Source organism: Vipera berus (assembly GCF_964194415.1).
Source record: "Vipera berus genome assembly, chromosome: 1".
Taxonomy (NCBI): Eukaryota; Metazoa; Chordata; class Lepidosauria; order Squamata; family Viperidae; genus Vipera; species Vipera berus.
Window position 1 is genome coordinate 109,760,572 of NC_138202.1, and position 27,408 is coordinate 109,787,979.

The 27,408-nt window shown below is 40.0% G+C and overlaps 2 protein-coding genes across 10 annotated transcripts in view; one reads left to right on the forward strand and one right to left on the reverse strand.

The window, feature by feature from the left end:
- The window catches only part of AP2A2 (adaptor related protein complex 2 subunit alpha 2), a 73,852-nt gene extending 60,511 nt beyond the window's left edge, over positions 1-13,341 (reverse strand). For all 4 annotated transcript variants that reach the window (XM_081344505.1, XM_081344504.1, XM_081344503.1 and 1 more), the window contains exon 1: positions 12,818-13,341. In XM_081344505.1, coding sequence (XP_081200631.1) covers positions 12,818-12,884 — 67 coding nt within the window. In that variant the 5' untranslated portion in view covers positions 12,885-13,341. The remainder of the gene's footprint in view (positions 1-12,817) is intronic.
- Positions 13,342-16,779: 3,438 nt separating this feature from the next.
- The window catches only part of CHID1 (chitinase domain containing 1), a 105,055-nt gene continuing 94,426 nt past the window's right edge, over positions 16,780-27,408 (forward strand). For 2 of the 6 annotated variants that reach the window (XM_081314181.1, XM_081314186.1), the window contains exons 1-4: positions 17,078-17,199; positions 20,545-20,681; positions 22,339-22,488; positions 22,817-22,949. In XM_081314181.1, coding sequence (XP_081170307.1) covers positions 20,571-20,681; positions 22,339-22,488; positions 22,817-22,949 — 394 coding nt within the window. In that variant the 5' untranslated portion in view covers positions 17,078-17,199; positions 20,545-20,570. Of the gene's footprint in view, positions 16,829-16,861; positions 16,908-17,077; positions 17,344-20,391; positions 20,682-22,338; positions 22,489-22,816; positions 22,950-27,408 lie in introns of those variants that run through there. The other 4 variants (XM_081314184.1, XM_081314185.1, XM_081314182.1 and 1 more) reach the window with 4 other exon arrangements.

Genomic DNA, 27,408 nt, shown 5'->3' on the forward strand with positions numbered 1-27,408 from the left:
GTGCTATCTCTCTGACCTTTCTTCACAAAATGGTCCTGTTTTGAATTTAGGATAGGCATGTCAAACTCGTGATGTCATGTGACATTGCATGACGTATCGGGACTTTTCCCTCATTGCCGGCAATGGGGTGGGCGCGGTTTCGGTGTGATGCATCCGGCCCCTGGGCCGGCAGTTTGACAAGCATGATATAAGATCTGCCAATAGTAGCCCTTGATTAAAATTTAGAAACCTAAAATTTAGAAACCAATGAAACAGAAGATGATGAAGGAAAAAAAATACCAAGTGGTGGGGAATGATGCATAAGGTTACCTCAGGATCTTTTATAAATAAGACAGTGACAGCCGGCAACAAAATATAAAACTAATGGGAGTCAATGCATTTATGATGGATAATAAGTGTGACTAATAAACTTCCCACCAGCCAGATGACATTTATAGAGATTAATTCCAGCTTCTTGCTGGATATAGCACAAGTTATGCTGACCAATGTAAAAAAAAACACCTTTGGCCAACAGTACTTTTAAGGTAGAAACACAAAAATCACATCATCTTCCTTTCCATAGAGAATTGCTAAAGCCATATCAAATATAATTATTTCACTTCATTGAAAAAACAGTGCTGACACAACCCAGCTATTATTAACCATGTTTTAATAATATTGTACACACACACACACACACACACAGACAGAAAGATAGATGGAGGAGGGAGGGAGATGTGTTTGCGTGTGTTCCCTCAGGTGATTTTTTTTTTGAAAACTGAAAGATGTTCTGTACTGTAAATGTTGACTGTGTTATAATCTGGTTCCAAACACATTTCAAAGTGCTATTGCTTACCTAATGGCTTAGCAGTATGTCAAACTCTCTTGAAAACATGGAAGTTCACTTCCTGAAGACACCCATTCAATACCATTGGGGGAGGGGAGGATATATTCCTTCAAGTTAATCTTGACTCCTGACAATTTCCTGGAATAAACCTGACGTTTTCTTTGCAAGGTTCTTCAGAAATGGTTTGCCACTGACTGCTTCCTAAGGTTGAGAGAAACTGACTGGCCCAGGGTCACCCAGTTGTCTTTGTGACTAAAGTGGGGCTAGAACTCACTGTCTCCTGGATTCAAGCCTGATGCCTTAGCCACTGCACCAAATAGGCTCAGCCTGATGCCTTAGCCACTGTACCAATAGTCATCATTATTGCATTTTTATTTTATGCCTCTAAAGTTTTTTTAATGTATTTCTCTCTCAACATTTTCTTTTGTTTTTATAAGTTACCTAGACCAGAGGTCCCCAACCTTTTGGGCACCAGGGACTGGTTATGTGGAGAGAGGTTTTTCCACAGATTGGAGGGGACGTGGTTTTCTGTGCTGCCTGCATCCTGTGTATGGGGCTTTCCTTGTTTGTGCAGACTGGTTGTTGGTATGCCATGGCCCGGTACTGATCCACGGCCTGGGGGTTGAGGACCCCTGATCTAGACATTTTGCTGGAAGGCAATTACACCAAATGTAATTAATACATTTTCCTCAATAGATTTAGTCATTTTGCCCAGACTTCTTTACATTACCAGGAAAAGGGAATCAACACACTGAACTTCTATCAAAAACAGTTCTTTTCCATTCCAGGCTGAACACTGACCTTCAGACCTTGAATAGTTCTGATTAACAGAAGGCTTATGAACTTCCTTTGAAAGGTCATTTAAACAGATAGGAATGTTCAGTGAGCTCTTTCTACCAATGTTACAAGAACCAGTGAAACCAAGTATATTCTAAAAAAGACAACAATGCTTCTCATTTTCATACAAAAAAGTGTGAACAAAAAAGAAAAGAAAGAACTCCTTGCATTCCTTGGCTTATTTCTCTCAGAACAGTTCCTGCCTATAAAGCACCCAAATATGAAAGTAAAGCTGGAACATCTGTCTGTACATTTAAAAAATGAGGAAATCCAGCATGCAAAATCAGAACAAGTTCCAATTTCTCTGAACTCCTGGCAAGAAATAGTTTTGTCTTTTCTACCTGCCTATCTAATAAGGCATACACTGAAATGGTATGAAGAACTGTATGTGCCTGCACACTAATTTTAAAGACACTAAGTCATGTTTTTAGCAGTCTGGTGGGAGACTTTAAAAGGTAGCTCAAAAAGTGAAGGACATAATTATGTAGTAAAGCAGGTCATTTTATTATTATTACTTATCCGAAGTCTAAGACTATGTCATTCAATGTTGCAATAGACATGACCCAGGCTTATTAAAAATGTTCAATGTACAGTTGCATTAAATAAGGACTTACATCCTAGTTTTATGACTATGTTTATGAGATATGATCAGTTTGCAAAAAAAAACCACCTCTTGCCATGAATTCAGTTCCATTTTAAGTTTTAACTCATTAATATGTTATTGGGTTCTTAGTCTTCTCCAAGATTGCTTTTCTTCTTACAGATGTTCATTACTAGTCAAGGTAATAGGAAACAAAATGTAAGAAAAAAAAGCAAGCTCAGAGAACACAAAGAACACAACAATTCAGTTCTGAACTACATTCTCGCAAATTGTCTCTACATATTGCATCATAATTTAGTCATTGCAAATCATCTAATGGAGACAAGGTTGGTTACAGCTGTTAATTGCACCAGTATGCTTTAAAAGCATTTTTTAAGTTTACAAATGCCTAATAACTGTTATCCAGTCCTAATTTATTAGTTCTAGAAGCTATATGCCTTAGAAGTCTGAAAAACAAGCCATTCCCTTGTGTCTTTGTGCTTTATTTTGCATGATTTGCTCTCAGCAGCAGAGAACAAATTTTGCTCCCTATAGATTGAGAATCAGAGGAAGCTCTATAATGCAGTAAAGATGGCCAATTCCTTGTTAACAGCAAACTACGCAGTGTAAAAAAGTCCATGTCTCCTTATTTCAGCTGAAAAATCAGTTTTCAAGCTGACATGAAACAGGTTTGTGCCGTAAACCTACCAAGTTCAAACCAATGGTCTGCTCCTCTCACTCTTGGAAACAGGGAGAGAAAGCAATTTTTAAAAACATTGCTTTTCTAGGTAAAGAGAACAACCTCAACAAGTACCCAGTTGAACTTCAGATTAAGCAAGAGCAATGGAGGTTCAGAAGTTCAGTTTATCAGTTTAATCTGGTTCTACAAACAAGCTTCTTTTACCCTCCTTTGTAAGTTTCTAACATTGTAAAGAATTGCAACTAAATATTTTAATTGGTGTAGAATCAACCTAGGCACAAAAAAGCAAGAGTGGACAGCAAAAGCAGTACAAATTCTTTAGTACCACTCAGCTCAAAATCTGAACTGCAGCAAAATGATTGAATCTAGGAAAAGTCTAAAATGAGAGGACTTCATAGCCACTCCAGCAGGTATAGCAAGTCAACCTAATAGAAGAGAAAAGCAATGGATTGTTTCCAATAAGCAATGTTTGCCTTTGCTGTCTGTCCTCTCCATCAGGTCAAGGATAAGCCCTAATCAACTAAGATCAAAGGAAAGCTATAATGTATGTTCAGTTAGAATCAGCTTCTTGTTGTGCAATATTTTGTTCAAATGAATTTCAAATAAAAAGCAGGGCTTTGTAATTCCCACCCCCACCAAGCTTTATTAACCATTACTGGATAACATTCGGATTTTTACAAATTACATTGGTTATGTGTATTTCATGTTAGCAAAATTACTATGGTTTTGTATCTTTCCTTAAACTGTATGAATTTTTTTATTACACTATGCTTTAATTTGTCTCTATTTCTATCTTATATCCTTTAAGGAACTCACTGTGGTATATATGCATGTCATGCATTCATTTGAGGGAAAATGTCTCCTTTATAAGGAATAACTCTTGTATTGTTTACATTCTTTAATTTGAATATGACACTGCTTCCGTGTGTGTGTGTGTGTGTGTGTGTGTGTGTGTGTGTGTGTAAGAGAGAGAGAGAGAGAGGGAGGGAGGGAGAGGGAGAGAGGGAGGGAGGGAGGGAGGGAGGGAGAGAGAGAGAGAGAGAGAGAGAGAGAGAGAGAGAGAGAGAGAGAGAGGGAGAGAGAGAGAGAGAGAGAATCACCACATCATGATTAGGAGTCTAGGGGACAACACTTGTGTCATTTCATTGTAAATGGTTTCTTTCTCCCAATATATAAAACATATCATGTTTTAACAGACCAGAGAAATTTTGCATGATTCATTAAAATAATCAGCACTTTGGGTAGCTTCTTCTGTAACTAATAGTCAATCAATACCTCAAGGGAAAATTCACTAAATCCTCAATATAAGTTCCAGAAAGTAAAGCTAACTATAAATACGTTTCTTACACTACTGAACTGTATTTTCTTCAGATGATAGCAGCTTTAACAGGTTAGGCCTTATCCGCTAGTCTCTTAATGTTCATTATATATTTTAACAATGTTAAAATATTCTACTTTCTTCTTTGTTCAAGGACTAGCCTAAACATAAGCTTTAAAAGTACAGTGAGCAAATAAGACCCATCAAAATCCATTGTATATTTTGTTTTTTATAAGGGTGACTCAAGTGTTACTTGAATATCTACTATAGTGCAGCAGAACTTGTTGAAAACAAAACTACAACCACACCTTCCATTTCAACAGGGGATAGTAAGGAAGAGGAAAATGAAACAATCGTTAAGAAAAAAGGCAGCACAAAATAAAATTCATTGTTTCGCTAATGGTCACCTAACTGGAGGTATACAATATGTTCATTCTTTCCCAGCACAGATTCTTGATTCATAATTGCATCTATCTATCTATCTATCTATCTATCTATCTATCTATCTATCTATCTATCTATCTATCTCTTTTCAGGGTATCTTCTATTAATTACAAGATGTGTACCTAGGGAAAAAAATATAGAATGTTCTTCTGAATTCATTACTCTATGAAACAGTTCCCCTATCTAGCAACACATTCTAGGAACTTTAAATAGAAGCCACCATAAAACTATAACAATGGTGGAGATACAAATATTATGAATGTAGTTAATAATTTTCTGGAACAAAATAGCATTCAGTTGGCAGAATCCTGGCTATTGTTTATTGCAGCAACAATCTTAATGTAATGGCAAGGAAGCTTCCTGAAATTTGGAAAGCCAATTTATGTAATTTCTATGAATATTTACAGGCCTAAGGGAGAAAAACAATGATATAGTAATTATTTCCCTAGGGTTCTGTATCAGTCAAAGCAGAAAATACTAGTGTTCATAAGCCTGCAAGTCAAATTTATTTTACTTTGGTCCAAGACTAGCATAAGATAACATTCAAAACCAGGAGAATGAATTCTTCCAAACATAATAATCCATGCCTATCATGAGCAAGATAACTACTAAAACATTAAATTCTATAATCTAAATAGGAGAAAAATTCTACATAAACTATCAAGTAAATTATGATTAAAATATGGATGTTAAAATTATATGTAGCATATTAAGATTAAAATATAAAATAACTATACGCTATTAAAAAGGAATACTATAAATTATTCTAAGCTATCTATAAAAAGAATATATAAGTGAAAGTATTAAAATATTATCCTATGAATAGATAGCAGTAAGACAGTTCAATTAAGTGACCGGTTGAGCAGATAATAGAAACAGTACCATGTGATTATGTAAACAAGGGTTTTGTCAAATCTCTTGCAGGTGATCAATTTCAGATGAATTCTACAAGCAGCTATTCAAAACTTTTCCTTCTCTTATGGTAAAATGGATCAGAAACTGAAATAACAAAGAGGCAGACTGCTTAGGATAACCAGAGGTCTTCTAAATGTTCAGAAGAGTCATATTTAGATGTTTTATCAAATGAACAATACAGGTCATGTTCAATAGTCTCAGTGTGCCTGGACCTATAGGGAACAGAGGTACTTCTTTGAAGGAATACTCCTATATCTTCCATCAAGGATGTAAATGAAAGAACATTACACTGTGTCAAAATGAAGGCCTCCCTATAAGGCACATGTATCTTTGACTATGAGTAAAAAAGAGACTGGGAGTCTTGCTTATGCCAGTATGTGCTCTGCACCTTTTATTTGCTACTTTAGAATTTATCTAGCCTGCTCTTAACCCACCAAAACCAGCTGGGAAAGAGAGAACTGTAATAACCCCAATTTTTGCTGAGGATGATCATCTCTATGAGCACTGGAATTCATCCTCCAGCATTAAAAGAATCAAACTAGATGGGGAAAAGGTATTTTTTTTTGCCAGAGCTAAAGCAGAAATACACTCTAGCTTTTAGTTATCACTAAATATTTGGGGGGAGGGGGAAATGGGGGCAATTGAAACATAACTGGGAACCTGAAATGTTCCTCTTAAAAATTTAGACAAGATAAGCTTGGGAAGGTTGTCTGCAAAATTTGGGAAATTGTCTAGTTGAGTATCATGTTGCACCAGCATATTTGCTTTGACAATCTGCAGGCTTCTGGTCTACAACCAATCCCTTTTGACTGGAATGAATGAATGAAAAGGATTGCCTCTGAGCATTTTGAACAAGACAGGAGCCATGTGCTTTCCCACATCCAAAGCTGTGGGAAACCACTTCCAAACAAATGAAGGAGACCAATTGGAAGCCTGTTTTTGTGCCAGGAACGAATGAATGAATGAATGAATGAGTGACTGAATGATCCTCTCTCTTGGACTCCTATGATTCTTCTCAGACTTGTGGGGAAGCTGAATAGAAAGACTGCATTATTTCCATATAATATAATGGTATAAATTTCTTTGTCAGCTTGGGAAAATGAAAAGTTAAGTTTAATTAACTAACCAACCATTTATGCAGACACTCAACAAAAGTAAAACTATTATTAGAGATAAAAAAGTAAAATCACAGCTACCCATTTTTAAGCTGGTGTTGGCTTTCATATGCATCAAGTTCTTCCCAAGAACTTAGGATGTCGTCACGTAGCAGTGCAATGCTGGAGGCATAGTATACTTAGATTTCAATAAGGAATTTGACAAAATAGATCACAACCTGCTGCTTAGTAAGCTAGAAAAAGGTGGAATAGACAACATCACACCAGATGGATCTGTAGCTGGCTGATAAACCGTACTCAACAAGTAGTCCTCAAAGGCATTACATTCACATGGAGAGAAGTAAGCAGTGGGTTACCACAAGGCTCCGTCTTAGACCCGGTACTCTTCAATATCTTCATAAATTACTTAGATGAAGGAATAGAGGAGAACTCATCAACTTTGCAGATGACAATAACTGGCAGGAATAGCCAACATCCCAGAAGACAAGCTTAGAATCCAAAAAGATCTTGACAAACTTGAACAATGGGCCCTATCCAACAAAATGCATTTTAATGTGGAGAAAAGCAAAGTTTTACATTTAAGCAGAAAAAAATCAAATGTGCAAGGACAGATTAAACAAGACCTGGCTCAAAAACAGTAACTGTGAGAGGGACCTTGGAGTCCTAGTGGATGAACTTGAATATGAGCCAGCAGTGTATAGCAGCTAAAAAAGCCAATATAATCCTGGGTTATATAAACAGAGGCATAGAATCAAGATCATGCGAAGTATTAGTACCGCTTTATAAAATCCTAGTAACACCACACCTGGAATACTGCAACCAGTTTCGGTCAGCATACTACAAAAAAGATATTGAGACTAACATGATCAAAGGCCTGGAGACTAAAACATTTGAAGAACAGCTGCAGGGCTTGGGTTTGGCTAGTCTAAAGAAAAGAAGAAACAGGGGTGACATGATAGTATTCCAGTATTTGAGGGGTTGCCACAAAGAAGAGGGGGTCAAATTATTCTCCAAAGCACCAGAGGGCAGGGCAAGAAACAATGGTTGGAAACTGACCAAAGAGAGAAGCAACCTGGAATTAAAGAGAAATTTCCTAATACTGAGGACAATCAACCAGTGGAACAGCTTGCCTTCAGAAATCGTGGGTACCCCATCACTGGAGGTTTTTAACAAGAGGCTAGACAGTCACTTGCCTGAAATGGTACAGGTTCTCCTGCCTGAGCAGGGGGCTGGATTAGAAGACCTCCAAGGTCCCTTCAGCTCTATTCTATTCTAAAACAGTTCATTTAGTGACTGTTCAAACTTACACTGGCATTGAAAAAAAAATGACATATGACCATTTTTCGTACCTATGAATGTTGCAGCATCTCCATGGTCACAAAATCAAAATTCAGGCGCTTGGCAACTGTATTTTAATCTACCGTATTTTCCGGCGTATAAAACAACTTTTTAACCCATGAAAATCTTCTCAAAAGTTGGGGGTCGTCTTATACGCCGTCGTCTTATACGCCAGAAAATACTATTCACCTCTCTGATCTTTTCTCTTTTCTGCTGGATGGCAGGATCGCTGGGTGAACGGAGGTAGGCGATGGCGACCCGTGGTTAAGCGGCCGATGGCGAACGGGTGATGGAGGGCAAACTCTTGTCAGCTCCTGGGGCGGCTACTGCAGCCGCCGCCGTTGGTCTCTGTAGGACTGGCCATGCTGGCGCTTCCAATGCTGGCTGTCAGGTCCCCGAAAAGAGGAGGGGCAGGCGGTCCCCAGAGGCGCGCTGCTCGACAGTAGGAAGGGAGCACCTTTGCTCCTGCCAAGGGACCGCCTGACCCGCGCCAACCGGAAGAATAGCTTGCCCGGTCACGGAGTGCAGAACAGCAGTACTTGGCGCCCCTCTTGCTCACAGACCATGCAGCGGCCCTCGCCAGCCGGCCTCGGCATGGCCGCCCCAAGCCCGGCTCTCTAGTGCGTCTTCCGGGCCCGCCTGGCCAATTGCCTCCTGGGCGGGGCTCGGCTCCAGACGCGGCGGCTGCTCTGTCTGCAAATGCTATCTCAAAGCCGGATCGCGCTTGGCCATGCAGGCTGCCGAAAGGCGGGGACTCAGAGTTCCCGTGGTGGTTGCGGCTTCTGGCGTGCTGTTTGCAGAGTCTGGCCTGGAAGAGCGTGTCATGTGAACGCAGTGTATTCCAAAGGGTGGGTGGAAGGAAAAGCCCCTTTGGGCTTCAAAAGGGTGGCTTTGCACCATTTGCATCAGACGGGGCTGAATCGGGCTTGTGTCGGACACTTGGCAACTGGCATGTAAGTATTTTCCGGCGTATAAGACGAAAAATCTTGAAAATCTTCTCAAAAGTCAGGGGTCATCTTATACGCCCAGTCGTCTTATATGCCGGAAAATACGGTATGTGAGGATCCATGTAGTGTGGCCTTTTGTAATCGACAGATGGAAATTCTGTCAATGTGCAAATTTTCCAAGTTCTGTCCCAGATATTTTGGTTATCATTATTGTATTATATTGTGCTTTTGAGTCGTTTTGATTCTTGGAGACTACCTGGACCATTTAGTCCCTGAGGTTTTCATGTCCACTGCCTGCTTCCTAGGGCCAAGTGAGAGCGACTGACCAAAGCTGGCTTTATGCCTAAGGTGGGGTTATAACTCATGGTCTCCTGGTTTCTAGCCTATTGCTTTACCCACTATACCAACTGGCCCAAACTAATACAGAACCTTGTTTTGGGGTGAACACAGTATGGCCTTCGGGAATGTAATGCCCATATAATATATAATGCCCATAATGTACCTTTCCACTGTGGCTGTAAACAAGAAGCCCCAGACAACATTGTCCATGCAATCCTACAACCTCAATACATCAGGAAGGCAACAAGTGTGGGGAGGAAGGTTGCTGTAATTGTCTCAGCCATGGACCTAAGCTTTCTGACAATTGTCACAGTGATTCTCCTATGTTTAGTACAAGATTCCAAAGTTCATTACCTACACAAGAGGCCTTCCTAGAACACAAACAAGCATTCTTTGAAATGAATTAGTTTAAACATAGACGTATTTACCAGAAAGGCAAGGAAGCAAAAGATTTTTGGGGCTTTGGGGGTTTCTGACAGGAATTAGTTTTGGACCTCAACTGTGGGTAAATTACTATTTGTTGTTGCTCACCAGGCAATAGTAGTAGTGTACTATATTCTTACTAAATAGCATAATTATGCACTGCATTTTTTTAAAAAAATTACACAGGTCCAAGCATCTTCCTCTTAATAAAAATCTAAGATGCATCCTTAAACAATTATTCATTTAAAGTAAACACTTCCGGGTGAGATTCAAGGTGCTGGTGATTACCTATAAAGCCCTAAATGGCATGGGTCCGTATTACTTATGGGAGCACCTGCTGCCGGCGTCATCTTCCCTTCGTCCTGTGCGCTCCCACAGAGGGCCTCCTCAGGGTGCCGTCGGTCAGAGAGTGTCGGCTTGCGGCCCCCAGGGGGAGAGCATTCTCTGTGGGCGCGCCAGGCCTTTGGAATCAATTACCGGTTGAGCTCCGGATGGCTCCCGACCTTCGCTCTTTCCGCCGTGATCTGAAAACCTATTTATTTGAACAGGCCGGCCTGGTTTAAGGGTTTGGGGTATTTTTAATTATTTATTGTTAGGGCTTAATTAATTTTATTTTATTTTAACTTTTGTATGTAATGCTTTTATTGCCCTGTACACCGCCCTGAGTCCTTCGGGAGAAGGGCGGTATAGAAATTCAATAAATAAATAAATAAATAAATAAATAAATAAATAAATAAATAAATAAATAAATAAATTTCCCAAATTCAATTGTAAATGAGATACAACTCACTATCACTATATAACAAGCTGGGCAAAGCAGTTTAAAAAGGTTTTAACTCACTGAAAAATGTTTTAAATTTTGTTGTAATAGTTATAGTTATCTGATATGTTCTATGTACTGAAAATATAACCATGATGCTTAATAACAGTGAAGTTAGTTCTCAATGGGGGGGAGACAGGGAGAAGGGAGATTTCAGTATATCATATAACCACATACCAAATTAATGGCTAGGCCAATTGTCATTCAAATGCAGCCAACTAATTGTAATTTAAGGGTCAACAGAATGATATATTTATAATAGCATTTAACCAGTCAGGCTTCTACAATAAAAAGAGTCCATTTCAGAGGTACTTCCTATTTTTCTTGCAGAACAGGGGCATATGTTAAAGGAGAAGCTGCTGCTCTTGGAAACATATTAAACAAATAATTACTCAATCATTTTACTAAAAGTTAGTTTTAGGACAGTCTTCCCTTCACTTAGGACCCTCCAAATACATGAAAATATATTTTTGCATACATTGTCTCAAAATTACACATTGGAAGGTACCAAATCACAGAGGCCTTTTTCAAGGCATCTAAAGCTAAACATTCTCAATTTACTCATTATTAGAAGTACCAAAGAGCCTGTGTTCTGGCACAGCTATAAATACAGCCATTAGTATTCTTTAAACAATTCTTAAAATGAATATTGGCTGGTTCACTGAGGTCTTTTTGGCGGACTTTTACAGTTTTGATTTCCAAAGGTCTCCTGAAGGATAGTTCTGCTGCTAAAAGAAGATTAGGAATATTCTTTCAGCTACTCGGCACAGAATTCCTTAAACCTCAGACTGTGGGCTGATTTAGCTACAGAAGCCATACCACTGTACTAGCATACATCTAAATATATACAATTACACAGGTGCAGTTCCTATTATTGTTGCTCTTGAATGACTTTGTTGTTTAGAAAACAAGTGTCCTGGGAAATGGATGAAAACAGCTACTTTTGTCTGCTGTGGGGACACAAACAGCTAGACCATTCTTCTAAACCAGATTCCATTTTAGTAGGCAATGTAGGAGAAGATTTTCAACATATTTTTTTGCCAAGAACAATTTATGCTGATGCAGTTACATATATATATTTTTTCCCCAAAAGGATGAGAAATTAGACTAAGGAAGCCAGAATTGTCTTGTCCTACTTATTTTTGCTGCAGCTTGCCTCCCTTACAGTCCTAGGTACTCCTCAAACAGTGGAGTAAAATGCTTGGGTCTTTTATTTCACTGCATTTCTAACAGCCAGGGAAGAGGAATTTATGGAATTTTCTGTGTGGGGGGCTAACCAACCAACCTTGATTTGAGAGGGGGGCCTCATTTGCCGCCTTGCCTGGGGCAGTGAAGAGTTTTGAGACTGGGCTGTCAGCTTCCCAGCATAGACCCTCTCCTTAATTTTCTTTCCTCAGGCTACACATACGGCAATATTTTCTTATATACCAGTACTTGCCAAGCTTCTGTTTCTTCCCCCCCCCCCCCGCATCCCAAGACAGAGCTAAGCTTCCTTTCATTTAAGGCCCATTTTCTGGGTCGGTGGGACCACCATTGAAGGACATTTCCTATCTTTAAGGCCACCCAGGCAAGAAGAGGCTGCCTTGGCGCAGGCTAATAAGGACTTTCTCCGGCCCCATCTACAGCCAGAGCCCGCGGGGCTTCTTCGCATCGCTACAATCAGCTTTCGCAAAGCAGTTTCAGAGACAACAACCCCCCCCCCGTGTGTGTGTGTGTGTGTGTGTGTGTGTGTGTGTGTGTGTTTGTCTCTCTCTCTCTCTCTCTCTCCCTCTCTCTCTCTCTCTCTTTTTGTGTGTGTGTATGTGTCTGTCTCTCTGTCTCTGTCTCTGTCTCTCTCTCTCTCTCTCTCGGCCAACGCGAAAGAGACACCCGGCAGTAGAAGGTGGCTCATCGCCAGCCCAAAACGCCGTCGGTGGCGAGAGCGGAGCGGAGCCTTCCCAGGACAGCCGCCTTCTCATTATGCTTGAAGCCAGCCCAGCCCGGCGTTCCCCGCGGAGGGTCCCTTTCCCAAGACAACCCGGAGCCGCCTCCGTGAGAAAGGAACGGGGCAACGCTGAACCCGCCCCGGAGCAGAAACAAGGAAACGAGCGGGTTACTCCCGGGAAGGAAAAGAACCCCACCCGGGAAAGAAAACAAAAAAACCGCGAGCCCCGACGCCCCCGCCGAGCCCTCCTGGCCGGAGGCAAGTTTTCCTCGCCGCCCCTGCCACGCTTACAGTTCCTGATGTCCGAGATGAAGACGGCCAGGCCCCGCATCCCATCCCCCTTCGACACGGCCGGCATCTTTACGCCGAAGCAGAGACTCCCACCGCCGAGACTGCTGCCGCGATCCTCCGCGCGAAGGACCTTTAGCCCCCGAAGCCGCCTTGCCGCCTCGCCTGAGCGCAAGCGCGACGCCTTTCCGCCTTCGCCGGCCTATCTCGGAGCCGCTAGGCAGCGCCTCGGGGCGCCACCTCGCGTGCGGAGGAAGGGATGTGGCGGCGGGGATTGGGCCCAGCGAGGCTGCCTCAGAGCCACGCTCCGTGGCCCCGTCGGCTCCTCGTCGCTAGCTGCAGCTGCAGGGCCCACAGTCCCAAGGAAGAGGCTCCGCTCGAGCGCCCTTGGGCTTCCTCCCGAGGCAGCGCGCATCCCGCTGCAAGAGCAGGAACAGGTGTTGATCCTTCCTAGGCTGGGCGGAGGAAATGGAGCGCAGAACGCCGCCTCCGCCAGGCCCCTAATGAGAAATAAATCCGCTTGAGTGTTAAAAATGGGATTTGGTTTGCCATCTTCAATCCTCCTGGTGAGTTTAGCCGATTGGACGCAATGAAATATTTCTGAATAAGCACCCCAAAGTCTGCCTTTTTACCGCTTTGTCGGTATATAGGCTATAAAAGCCCCACCTTTCATTGGGTCTGTCACTCTTATAAGCCCTGTTAGATTTTTCAAACGGTATACAATACAGTTCCATTGCTTTAAAAAAATAAAAGCACACTATGCTGTTCCATTATTTTTTTAAAAAAATAATAGCCTAAATGTGGCTTGTTTGTAGCAAATGAGAGAGAGGAGAAGTCAAATAGGCTATACGAAGCTTGGTTACAACTTGTGAAATTCAGCTGCTCTCCAATCAGTATGTTAAATCAACTATCATTTTCTTTTCTTCAAATATTACATTAGGTCAGGGGTAGGCAACCTTGGCTCTTTTATGACTCGTGGACTTCAACTCCCAGAATTCCTGAGCCAGCATGGCTGGCTCAGGAATTCTGGGAGTTGAAGTCCACGAGTCATAAAAGAGCCAAGGTTGCCTACCCCTGCATTAGGTATATGGTTCACTGCAATCAAAATAAACTATACAATAAAATACTACACTACTCTTGATATTAGTTATCTTCCAAGCCTACATATATCTCTCATGCTGTAAGCTTAGAATTACATACTGCTCAGGGTTGAAATGAGGGATCCTTGGTGCTCTGTGAGCTTGGTTGTTTTCTTACCGACATTACATTACCCATCTAGGTAGCAGCTCAATGCTTTGATTTTGAATAATGAAACATCTGCAAGAAAACAACCAAGCTCAGAGAGCACCAAGGACCCCTCATTCCTTAATTCTCTCTATATATACAGCTGCATGTTTGGAACAATACAACAGGCTTTTCCTTAAGTATCAATATTCAAAAATTCCACAAACAGCATCCTTTTATGTTACACTTATTGCATGAAGAACTTTCTATGCCCATTCCAATTGTCAAGATACGTTCCTCTAAGGATCTTGTTTTAACAGGCACATTAGTTAATATTGACATGGTATTATAATGCTGTGCTGGCTTACAACTAATAACGTTAGCTTCCCCACTATGCTGTAGTTAGATGGCTGTTTGTGGGAGAGGTGTGGGTCTAAATCATAGATTGGTCTGTTGGCTGGTCATAGATGCAGATAGTCTATACAAGTGAAACTAGTGTGCAATTTCATATTGAGCGTATCTAACTGGAAAGGACCTTGACAAACTCTAGGACTGGCAACCTATAGGTTATTATTTATTAGATTTTTCCCTGCCTTTATTACTTTATAAGTAACTCAAGACAGCGGACATACATAATACTCCTTCCTCCTCCTATTTTCTCCACAGCAACAACCCTGTGAGGTGGGTTGGGCTGAGAGAGAGTGACTAGCCCAAAGTCACCCAGTTGACTTTCATGCCTAAAATGGGATTAGAACTCACCAGTCTCCTGGTTTCCAGCTTGGGGCTTTAACCACTACACTAAACTGGTTCTCTAGTTTGTATACATTTTCCACTTCAGCAGTAGTATGGATCATTCTTAAACCCCTTACATAGTCAAGTTGAGCCCACCATTCAAAGATCAATATAGTCATTAAGTAGGAAAAAGTTGCATATCCCTGTACTAGGATTTTTACTCCTTTGGGTCACTATGAGATCACAACGGCTAGTCCAGTGGTCTTCAAACTTGGCCCTTTTATGACTTGTGGACTACAACTCCCAGAATTCCTTATCCAGGCACACTGGCTGAGGAATTCTGGGAGTTGAAGTCCACAAGTCATAAAAGGGCCAAGTTTGAAGACCCCTGGGCTAGTCTTTTCATCATCCTTTTCATCATTAGACTTTCCACAGATCATAATAGCCTATCCTCCTTCAGGCAGGCAGTATCCACAGAAAGTCACTCTGGCCGTTTCTCTCCTTTGGGCAGGCAGTACCACGGCAAATCTAAAATATAGCTTGTGAAAAAATTGGAAAAGACAACAGAATCAAAACATGGTTTCTCTCTGCATTGGACATTAGTGCCAGCACAAGCTCTGAAAGGTCAGTCTCTCTTATAGGCAATCAGCAGTGGAAACTGAAGCTAAGCAGGGTCAGGCCAAGGAAATAATAGCAAACCCACTTCTCTTGCCAAGAAAAATTCTATTGCCCCCAGAAGGAATGGAATTGGAGATTTCCCCTCTCCCCCAGAAAAGGAATGGAAGTTACTTGTTCTTGTGCTTTTTAAAAATAAAACTACAGTACTAAAGCTCAGCAGGCCAACATAAAAATCTATCAAAGCCCCAGGTGTATATCCAATCATTGAACTGGTTGTAAGAAACTTCCAAAGTGATTCGTCATATTTTTCTACTAACTAGAAGAAGAAAAAATCAGAAGGGGTGGTAACAGTCTGAGTTTTAAAGGAAGAATGGAGGTGGGGTGCTCTCCCCTCATTTTATTCACACAAAAATGGTACTATGTAGGTCAGAGAAATAGTAAGTTAGTATCTGGTGTAAAGACAGTTCATGAGTATCAGAGTTTAAGGGGGTACATACGCAAAGCCAGCCACACTCAGTGCAACATTCCATTGGCTTTACGCCTTCTCAAATACTAGCTTGTGTCTACTCAGATATAGAAGATACTGAAATCCATGAATTTTTAGGCAAGAGTGCATGGGATTTCATGCCCCATTACTTTTGTACAGCTTTGCAGAAAATTCAAAATTAGGCTCTCAGATTATACATTTGAACAACCATCCAAGGTCAGAGAAAACTTTGTGATTTAGTAGCAGCCTTGCAATCTTTAGCAGAAAGATGTAGTTGAATTGGCTAAGAATTAGTGAAACAACCTTGAATGTTTCTTTTCAAATGCTCCTTGTTGCCAATTAGTTCTCATACAACTTTTTGCAACTCAGATCCTATAGCTCAAACTTTGATCAAATTGAAATAGTTTGCCTGTGATTGAGTAATTGAATTCAGCTAGTGGAATTAATTTCAGTTTTACACCACCAGCTTTTTTCATGGCTTTTTATGAACGTTTTGTGTCTTTTTGACTGGACCTAATAATGTAATCTCCCAGTTAGGGATTTTTATCCAGTCTCTTTATGTTTTTGTTATTGTTTATATTATTTTATTATTGATACACACCCACCCTCTAACGTAGCAGCTATTTTTAGGTTGACGTTTTGCCATTGCCTTGCTATATTGAGCCTGCTTAAGCCTATTTAGTAGGCTGAGATATTTCGCCGTTGTAATTCTCTGCTGTTTCCGAAGCGGGCTTCCAATAAGTCTTAGTTTTACCGTATGACTTGGGGTATCTCGCTAGAGCTCCCTCGTTATCAGCCACTTTATTATGAAGTCACACAAAAAAAGAAAGAAAGAAAAGGCTCCTTTAAAAGGCGTGCGCTTCCGGCCTCTGAAGATTTTGCTTCACTTCCGAGTCGAGGCAGATCCGGTTTACAGAAGGAAATCAAGGGCGCGAATGCGAGTGCTTGAAAAGGTGGGAGGGGATTTGAAAAGACAGGCAAGCAAGCAAGCAAGCAAGCTTACTTTGGGTTGAGTAGAGCTACGCGCAACGGGTCAGCCTCTACTATTCGTAGCTCTTCAAAAAGTCGTCTTCGTGTTTCCCGGGTGGGATTTCCCACGCGCTAACAGCCTATCCCAGGGGTCGGCAACCTCGGCTCTTTTATGACTCGTGGACTTCAACTCCCAGAATTCCTGAGCCAGCGTAGCTGGCTCAGGAATTCTGGGAGTTGAAGTCCACGAGTCATAAAAGAGCCGAGGTTGCCTACCCCTGGCCTATCCATATTAGCAGCTTCCAGTGCCGTAATAAGCAGGGCCGGGACACGCCACCGTTTCTGGAGAAAACAGGTTGAGGACTCTGCGCTTAAAGTGGCCAATCTCGTAGGCGCGTCCTTTTGCAGAGGAGTAGAATTTAGTGGCGCATATGCAACAGGATTGCCTTGCGATCCCTCTTTAATCTGGTTTGCTCGATTGTGGCTTCAGCCAGAGACTGTATGTAGTAAACTAAAACTAATCTCATAACGCTATTGAGTTCACGGGGGAGGGGTGGGGGGACTTGTGAATCGAAGGTAATGCTTTTGAGGGAGGTAACACTGAAATATAACTCAGGGTTGTGCCGGTATAACAAATCCAAATTCTGTGGAATTTGTATAAGGGAATTGGAATGGATTCCTCTCTTACAGATGGAAAAGCAAGCGACAAATATGTCTTTATAAATCTGCAAAATCCTCTTGGATCCTTATAGCTTGTATTTTCAGGTCTTTCCCTAGTTTTAACTTTTGCATAGTGGGTTACTGGGTATCAGTTTGAAGAATGTTGTAAAAATATAGGTAATTTACCCATCTGGTATTTTTATAATGTGGAATGGAATAAGGTAAACCATTTGATTAGAACTGATGGCCAGTAAATTGGGTGGGAAATGAAAAGAATGGGCTGTGCCCATTGTTGCACATTCACATTAATACAATTTTCAGTGACCATGATCTTAGCTTTCCACTATATCTGGGAGTGAGAATTGCTGTGACGTATTCTAGTTAGTAGCTTCACATCAGATTTTGCAATCATATTTTGCATTGAAAATTAATTCTGCTGTTTTTAAGTCTCTCAATGCATATTTCAAAAGAGGGAAGGCCCCAATTAAGATGATGCTTGAAAACTCATTGTTTTGATGGCACCTTTTAAATTAAAATGTTTTCTAAAACCCCATCTAATTAATTAAAGTTTGCAGCCCTTTATTGGGTGCTATCTGACTTCCACAACAGAGTCTATAATTTCCAGACAATTGACTTGAGTAAATCTGCCAGAGCAGAAACATTAATTGTAATGGATCTGAAAAGATAACAAATTGATTTAACTATACAGCCTTTGTGGATTTAGAGCTATAAAAGTTTATGCCACAGTAATTACTCTATGGAGGCTTGCCATTCCCCCCCCCTCAGAAGACATGTGTATTATTTAAAAAAAATGCTTAAAACTTCCTCCTCCTCATTGAAGCAAAGTCTGTTAGTCTATGGCTGAAGACACTAGAGAATGTAGCCTTTAGCAGACTCTTTCTAGCTGGGTAGATACAAGAGATATTGTACATTTTTATTAGGCATTCCATTTGCAGATGGAAAAGCAAACGACAAATAGATCTTTATAACTTCTGCAAAAATCTCTTGGATCATTTTAGTTAGGGTGTTTTTTTTGTTTGCTTGCTTGCTTTTAAACTCTGGGTGACAATCTGACAAGCTTTACTGGTAATTTGTCTACATGTCCAATTATGGCTGCTACTTGACCCTTCTACACTGAATGGAAAGGATAGATTGGATCTCGAGTTGTGTCCTCTGTTTATCCAAAGAAGATGAAACATGATGAATCATATAGCTTCTGGGACATCTTCCTAGCCATTCTTAAAGCAATCCATTTGTGTGTTAAGTGTTTCTGGTCTTTGTGATGCATATATATATATATTCTAGATGCTCTAAGTTTTATAAGATTGGAAAATGATTCTTTCCTCTGAATTCTGTGGCTATGCTTGCATGATAGTGCTGAAGAAAAGTGACTGAATAGAAAGGCCTCGACTTACAACCACAACTGAGCCAACATTTATGTTAAGTGAAAAATTTGCCCTATTTTACAACTTACACATTTGTTAAGTGAATCACTGCAGTTGTTAAATTAGTAACATGGTTGTTAAGTGAGTCTGGCTTCCCCATTGACTTTGCTTGCCGGAAGATCACAAAAGTTGATCACATGACCCCAGGACGCTGCAACCAACATAAATATAAACCAGTTGTCAAGCATCTGAACGTAAATTGCATAACCATGGGGGATGCTTCAATGGTCATAATTGTGAAACACAGTCATAAGTCACTTTTCTCAGTGCTGCTGTAACAGTCACTAAATGACTGTTGTAAGGCGAGGACTACCTGCATATGGCACATTTTAAAACTGCTCCATGGCATGCTTTCCCAAAGTTGGGTGAACTCAAAATCTCTGTCATCCTGGATCTGACTGAAGGCTTGAAGTGCACAATGTCTGTAGTTAAAGAGATCCATGACAGTAGCTATTCTGAGAGTATATTAAAGGCAAGTCCAAAAACTTGGATAGAATGACGGTCCATACAAAGTTTCCAGAAATATTAAAATGGGGAATGAAATTGCAAAAAGAGAAGCACATACAGTGTTAATTTGGGGACCCTATACAGAAGTCATTTTAAATCAAATGAATATACATTGTTCAGATTATTATGCATCTGTTTAAATTTTATTTAATGTTACAAAAGTACTAATAAGATGCCAACTTTTTTACATATAAGTATTGAATTTAGGAGAAGCAGGCAAGCAAAAAGGCAGTCCTGAAAACTCTTGACGGTATTATAGTAAAACAAGGAAATGTTATCTAAACCAATGCTGAAAGCACCAATTAAAAGTTAATGCATGCTTATTCAGATAAAAGTACTCTTTAATCTGAACCATTGCCAGAGGAAAGGCTAGATCAGTGATGGCAAACCTTTTAGAGACCGAGTGCCCAAACTGCAACCCAAAACCCACTTATGTATCGTCGGGTGCTGGGTGGGTGTGGCCCATTGGGTGGGCGTGGCTACGGTGGTAACGGCAGACTGGGTGGGACTAAAAAGTTCAATCAATTCCAACTTTGCGAGATCTTTTTTTTCCCCGCGAGAAGTTGAAATTGATTGAACCTTTTTTTTTTGCACATGGCGGTGGAGGCCTAAAGCGAAAAGGTTTTATAAAACTCACCTGAAGGCCTAGGACTGTGGCAACAGCGCACGTGCCCACCAAGAGGGCTCTGCGTGCCATCTGTGGCATGTGTGCCATAGGTTCGCCACCATGGGGCTAGATCAGGGGTAGGCAACCTTGGCTCTTTTATGACTCGAGGACTTCAGCTCCCAGAATTCCTGAGCCAGCATGGCTCAGTATGGAAACCTCTCCATTTCTCCTCAGCATGGCTGACTCAGGAATTCTGGGACTTGAAGTCCACGAGTCATAAAAGAGCCAAGGTTGCCTACCCCTGCGCTAGATCATTGGGGGAACACTGCGAATCCTGTTAGAATCTTATTCTTGAGGGGACTGGTGCTGGATCTATTCTTTTTAATTTTCCCTTACCTTTATCAGTAGTTTTTAAAAAATTATCGAAATTAGATTGTTATTCAATGTATAAGATGCCTGTTTCTATCTTCTTCATCCATAGACATTAGACTCAAATAACAAGTTGCCATGAAATGTATCTGCATTGGTCTTATTTTTGCCCTGGTTTCTCAGTTGGTTGATGCTACATTGTCAAAGACAGATTTGAAAAAAGTTTCCTCAAAAACACTGGAGGAAAAGGTAGGAGAACATGGTTGATTTTCTGGCATTAATCTCTGATTAGCAAAGATTCTTATCAAATAGCGTGCAAATGTAGTACTTTGACCCAGCAGTATGTTCTTTGAGTACACACAGAGAATACTTGACAGATATCTATTAATTTCACAATGGTCTTCTTAATTTCTGATTAGATAGTTCTGGAGGGCAGCTCTCTCCTAGGTAATATAAAATTTTCATTTAATTGCTAAATAATGTGTTCAATTTGTTAACAGCATCTCATTTATATGCATGGTTGTGTATGTTTTCTTCTTTAATTTTAAAACCAAAACAATAGCAATCCATTTGTGGTCATTCTGTTTCTCTGTCTAGGTAAGAATATATCTCTGCAATGATGACCCAATGGGGCACAGGTTGTCTAGTATTAGCTAAATCCAGAAAGTAAACTTAAGTGTAGCTCCCTCTTCTAGCCATTAGCACAAAGAAGAGAGTGGCCATTCAAAATTTTTCTATCTACTGTTTTTTCTGTTCATATGGGATGTGAAACAGGCACAAAATGGGGATGAGGGGAGATTGAGATTTTCCTACTTTGATTCTAATCCTAACTAGGCTATTTTTCCTCAGTTTCATCATATCACAAAAATCAGTTATCCTGGAAGGTGTCAGACTTGAATGGAGTTCTGTGAATCGATCAATACTAGTAATAATAATTATAGGAATAGTAGTAGTAATAATAATAATAATACACCAATAGTGTTACAGACTGGTCTAGATGAGGCAGCAATCCCTATCACTTTCAGCTTCCAATTGTGTGTTTCTGCAGCAACATGAACAGATTTTCACCAAACACAATTATTTAGGAATAGATAGGCTACATACAACTTTGTATTTGAAATTTGCTTCTGTATAAGAGACCTCAGATTTTCCAAGGTGGTTCCAAATATTAGTTTTACTTGCAGATATACAATCATCAAAGCATTGGATGTAGTGTTTTTTTTGAAAATAGGAACTATAAAGACATATTTGTGCATGCCTTATGGTTGCTTAGTAAGTCCTCAGAATAATGGTCAATTATTGTAAATATATTAGAAAATAATGATCCAAAGTCCAAAGGATTTTTAGTAGATAATGTTAGAACCATTGTTTACACTGGGGAAGTTCAAATTGGTAGAAATTGATGACCATGGAGATCTTGGGAATTCTTCCTTGTATTTTTCAGATAGTTTTGATCCCTCCAGGGCACCATGAGGTAACGTAGGGGCCATGAGAAAGGGAGAGTTGGTTAAATCACCATCCACCCTAGGCTGGATCTCTCTGCTTCTGTGTATTTGGGATGTGGCCTATGTTGCCAAGAATACGCTGAATTTAAATTTGGTCATATATTCCCTGCAATACTTTTCTTTCATTTCTGGAGAATGTACCATTCCCTTTTCAGAATTGTCATCTTGGTTATGATTATTGACTTAGCAGCTAATCCCATCTGTTTCCAGTAGCAATGGACTTGTGTTCATAAGTAGGGTGTGAAAAAAGAGCTTATCCTGTGTTTTTCCCTATCTTATATTTCTAAATGCACTACTTCACTATTAAGTTTTTATCCTGTAATTTGGAAACCCCCTATCCTTGAACTGTGTGTGCTACCAGATCTCTCTAAATCAATTCTACAATAACTTTATTTTGACAGACACGTCATTCAAATCAAACAGTACAGGAGCGTGGTCTAGTAGTTATTGATCCAACAGCAAAGGATATCGTCCTTGAACACAAAAGCTTTTGTGCTACAAAAGGACGTGAACACTCCTTCAAGGGAGAAACTTTGGGCTACATTACACCTGTAAGTATGGAGTGAAGTTGAGGTGCAACAGCTGGGTGACGTTGGGCCAGTCACTGTCTTTCAGTCCAACACACCTGGGGAAAAATAGGAGAAGAAAAATGTCTTGGATATGTTTGCCACCCTGAGCTATTTGTAAAAAATAAAAAATAAAGAGGATATTAATTAAACAGCATAAAAATACAGGCTTCTTTTGTGAGGGGATAGGTTAAACTAGAGTTGAGGACCTTAATCTAGTTCTTTCGTTATAATTTACATTTGAAGATAGTAAATAACGTAGCAAATGTGTTTCCATACTATGTTCCTTTTCTTCTTCTTCTTCTGTTTATAGTGGAATAGCCATGGCTATGATATTGCTAAAACTTTTGGAAACAAATTTACAACAATTTCACCAGTCTGGCTGCAGGTGAAGAGAAGAGGAAAGGAGAAGTTCCAGGTGACAGGGCTCCATGACGTTGACCAAGGTCTGTGCTTCATATCTTCTACCTGAGATCTGTTTCTAACGCTTTCTGCTGCCAGGCTTTCCGTTGTTAACTTTGCATTGTGAAAACCTGCTGAGTTGTATAGAAATATTTATTTCTCACAGCTGGTAGGAAGGAAGTGTAGCCAATTTATAATAACTAGGTATGTTCTATGCAATACAAAATACATTTGATCAATGTAATAATGTCCCCACATTTTTATTTCAGCTGAGAATGTTATAAAATCCATACCAAAGTCATCCTAAAAAGAAAGATTGGCACATCTGTGTCAATTTTCTAGCCATATTCTCATTCATAAGGTACTTAAAGAGAGAATATGATGCATGCTTGTGTTTTCAAATTGTGGAGGCTTTGACCCAGTGTTCGAGACACAAATAGAAGTGGCATCTATAACAAAATATTACTATGTATTTTGATTCCTTATTAAAAGTGCTTTTGCTAAGGTGGTAGCTGTTAACGCCTTACCCCATGATATTGTACATATGGGATGCTTAAATAGACCCATTAATTCTGCCTTTCTCCCATTTTTCCATTTTCTTTTCCAGTGACATTTAACATTCAGTGAATAGTCCCATTAAGCCAATATGGGAAGTTTTCCTAAATTTTCCCCCTTCTGATATGGTGTATTTTGTTAATCTCGTTCATTTTCAGAGCATTTTTACGTGGTTTTTATTGCTTCTCCAAATTCTTCCACAACCCACATTACTATTTTCATACTAACCTTTTAGGGTGCAAACATTGCAAGCATGGATGCAATGAAACTTACTTATTCAACGTACAGTATGTGTTGAATGTATAATGAGGAAGGCTGGATTGGAAGAACATGAAACTGAAGCATCATGAAACTGCACTATGCACATGTGGCCACTCTGATAGCTGAAAATGTAAATGGACAAGATTCTTATAATAAAAATCAAGAACTTACACAAAGACCTACAAGACAAAAAATCAAGAACTTGCAAAAAAGTTTGAACTTCTCATAGTGGGGAGCAAATCAACTCTATTACAATGCCTCCATAAAAACCAAATATCTAAAAATAGAATATGAAGTTATGATTTCATTCAGTGTAACAGCATGCTTCATGTCCATAGAGCCAGAACTAGAAAAAGAATCACATGAAGTGTTAATACCACTTTACAATGCCTTGGTAAGGCCACACTTGGAATACTGCATCCAGTTTTGGTCATCACGTGTAAAAAAGATGTTGAAACTCTAGAAAGAGTACAGAGAAGAGCAACAAAGATGATTAGGGGACTGGAGGCTAAAACATATAAAGAACGGTTGCTAGAATTGGGTATGTGTAGTTTAATAAAAAGGACTAGGATGATATGATAGCAGTGTTCCAATATCTCAGAGGCTGCCACAAAGAAGGAGTCAAGCTATTCTCCAAAGCACCTGAAGGCAAGACAAGAAGCAATGGATGGAAATTAAGGAGAGAAGCAACCTAGAACTAAGGAAAAATTTGCTGACAGAACAATCAGTGGAACAACTTGTCTCCAGAAGTTGTGAATGCTCCAACACTGGAGGTTTTTAAGAAAAGACCGGACAGCCATTTGTCTGAAATGGAATAGGGTTTCCTGCCTGAGCAGGGCTTTGGACTAGGAGACCTCCGAGGTCCCTTCCAACTCTATTATTATTATTGATCATCGCACAGTCAGCCAGATGTTCAGACTGGATTTGGCATTTTTGTCTACCTATCGAGTCCTTACCAAGGACCTGGGATAGGCAGATGTGGATGTTTGATGGTATTACAGATATTGTCACAGGATGGAAGCAGTTCCTAGTAAGGCCGCCTTTTGCAATTGACTAATGGTGAAATTGTCAATGCCAATGGTGTTCAAGTGGTGCTCCAGTTGTTTTGGGATTGCACCCAAGGTGCCTATTACTATTGGTACTACCCCTGCTCACCTTTGCCACAGTCTTTCTATTTCTATTTGTAGGTCTTTGTACTTTATTATCTTCTCCAGTTCTTTCTCTATTCTGCTGTCTCCAGGCACTGCCACGTCCACTATCCAGACTTTTTTTGTCTTTCTTATCGACAATTGTTAAGTCCAGGTTGTTATGTTGCGGGTGCTTGTCTGTTTGAATTCTGAAGTCCCAGAGCACTTTAACTTTATCATTTTCTATGACTTTCTGTATTTTATGATCCCAACAGTTCTTGCTTACAGGCAAAAGATATTTCTTGCAGATCTTCCAATGCACCATTGCTGCTACTTTGTCATGCTACTGCTTGTAGTCAGTCTGTGCGATCTTCTTACAGCAGCTTACCAGGTGGTCCACTGTTTCTTCAGCTTCTTTGCATAGCTGGCACTTACTGTTTGTTGCTGTCTTCTCAATTTTGACTTTGTATGCATTTGTCCTTAAGGTTTGGTCTTGTGCAGCCAGAATTAGTCCCTCAGTCTCTTTCTTCAACTTTCCTGCTGTTAGCCATTGCCAGTCTTGTTATTATCTGCTTTCCCAGCTATTTTTTTAATGTACTGGCCATGTAGTGCTTTGTCTTCCTATGCCTCTATTCTTCCCAGTCCTCCAAGGTCCCTTCCAACTATTATTATTATTATTATTATTAGTAGTAGTGGTAGTAGTAGTAGCAGCAGTAGCAGTAGTAGCAGCAGCAGCACTACACAATACATTTAATCTAGCAAAATACACTAAGATTGAAATACCCAGAATCATGGATCTCATCAATCTCTGCCTCCCTACCTACTTTCAGTTTGATGGGCAAATGTACCAACAAATCAGAGAAACACCATCGGATCACTACTTTTAAATCTCATAGGAGAAACCATAATGCACCATTCATAAACTATAATACCCCCACACGTACAACCAAATGTATGGATAAGGTATGTAGGTAATACCTTTGTCATAATAAAAAAGGAATAACTAGAGAAGACAAATGAAATAATAATATGTTCAAAGAAATAAAATTCACACAAGAAGAGTAACAATACTTTCCCCTTCCTGGATATCCTCCTCAGCAAGATAAATTACCGTGAATTAGAATCGCAAATCTATCAAAAAACAATCCATATTAATAAAAGTGCTCCATTATAGCTGTGTATATAAAGTGTTCATATACAGCCCCAAGAGGAGCTGTATTTGAACATTATTCAAATGAGCATGAACACACTGCAATAATCAAGAACATCAGAAAAAAGAAAAAAAATGTCTATACATTTTTCAACGGCAAAATGGATACCCATGCAATTTCTCAAAAAGTTTAATGGGCACACATGCAGTGACCGTTCATACTTGCAACAGTGCTGAACAAGTGGTCCTTGGCGTTCTGACTGTCCCAGTGTCCTGTGATCACTTGATTACTATTTGCAACCCTCCCCACTAGCTTCCCACAAGCAAAGTTAATGGGAAAGCCAATAGGAAGTTGCAATGGACATGAAAACTGGACTTTGAAGAAGCAAGAATACGTTTGTACTTCAGTGTTGAAAAAGACTTTTGAGAATACCATGGACACTCAGGAAAAGAAACAAAAGGATCATAGAATAAATCAATCCAAAGTTCTTGTTTGAGGCACAAATGACCAGGCTCAAATTATCACATCTTAGATACATTTGAAGACCTAACCTTTTGCAGAAATCAGTGAAGAAGGAGAAAAGAGAACAAACAAGAGCAAAGACGATGGAGTTGACCAGTGATGGAAGATCACTCTGTCTGGTTGCTAAGAGTCAACGCTTACTTTTTGGCATATTATTTATCTATCTTATCATTGTACGATGTTGGGAAACATCCAGCTTCGCAGGGAAGTGGGATCAAAAGCAGAGTTAGTTTGGAGTCACGGCACAACTGCAAAAAGGCTAGGTCTTAGGACCAACTCCACTCCCCAAGTGCCTTGGAGCCTAGGTAATTCTTCTGTAGGGTGGGCTGCCAGATTCCTCTATTATAGGCAGAAAATAATAATAGCTAGCTCAAACTCTACATAAGTGGGTCTGGTTGTTATCGTCTGACATACATTGTATCAATGTATTGTAGAAAGCCACCTTGATATAATAGCTAAAGGGTAGAAACCAAGAGACTATGAGTTTCAGTCTTATTAAGCATGATGCCAGCTGGATGACTTTGAGCCAGTCCATTTCTAAAAAATATTGCCAATAAACTTCATGGATTTGTCCAGGCAGTTGCCAGGAATCAAGGCTGATTTGAAGGCACAAGATTATTATTAGTACCTAACTGAAATATGTTTTTTGTGGATATAATTTGCCTTAATTTTATCTATATTTGTATACTTGTTTACTATGAATAGTTTTGAAGCTGCAATAGCCAGCTGAAAGCAAAAGAATTGGATGCAGAAAATGAAATTTATCTTCCTATGTGTTATCCTACTCTTAACAATTTGTATAGTTTTATATTGGTGTGTGTGGGGGGGAGAAACAGAGAGAAATAGAGGCAATTTATTAACTCTTTGGCCTTTATGTAATCTTTCTA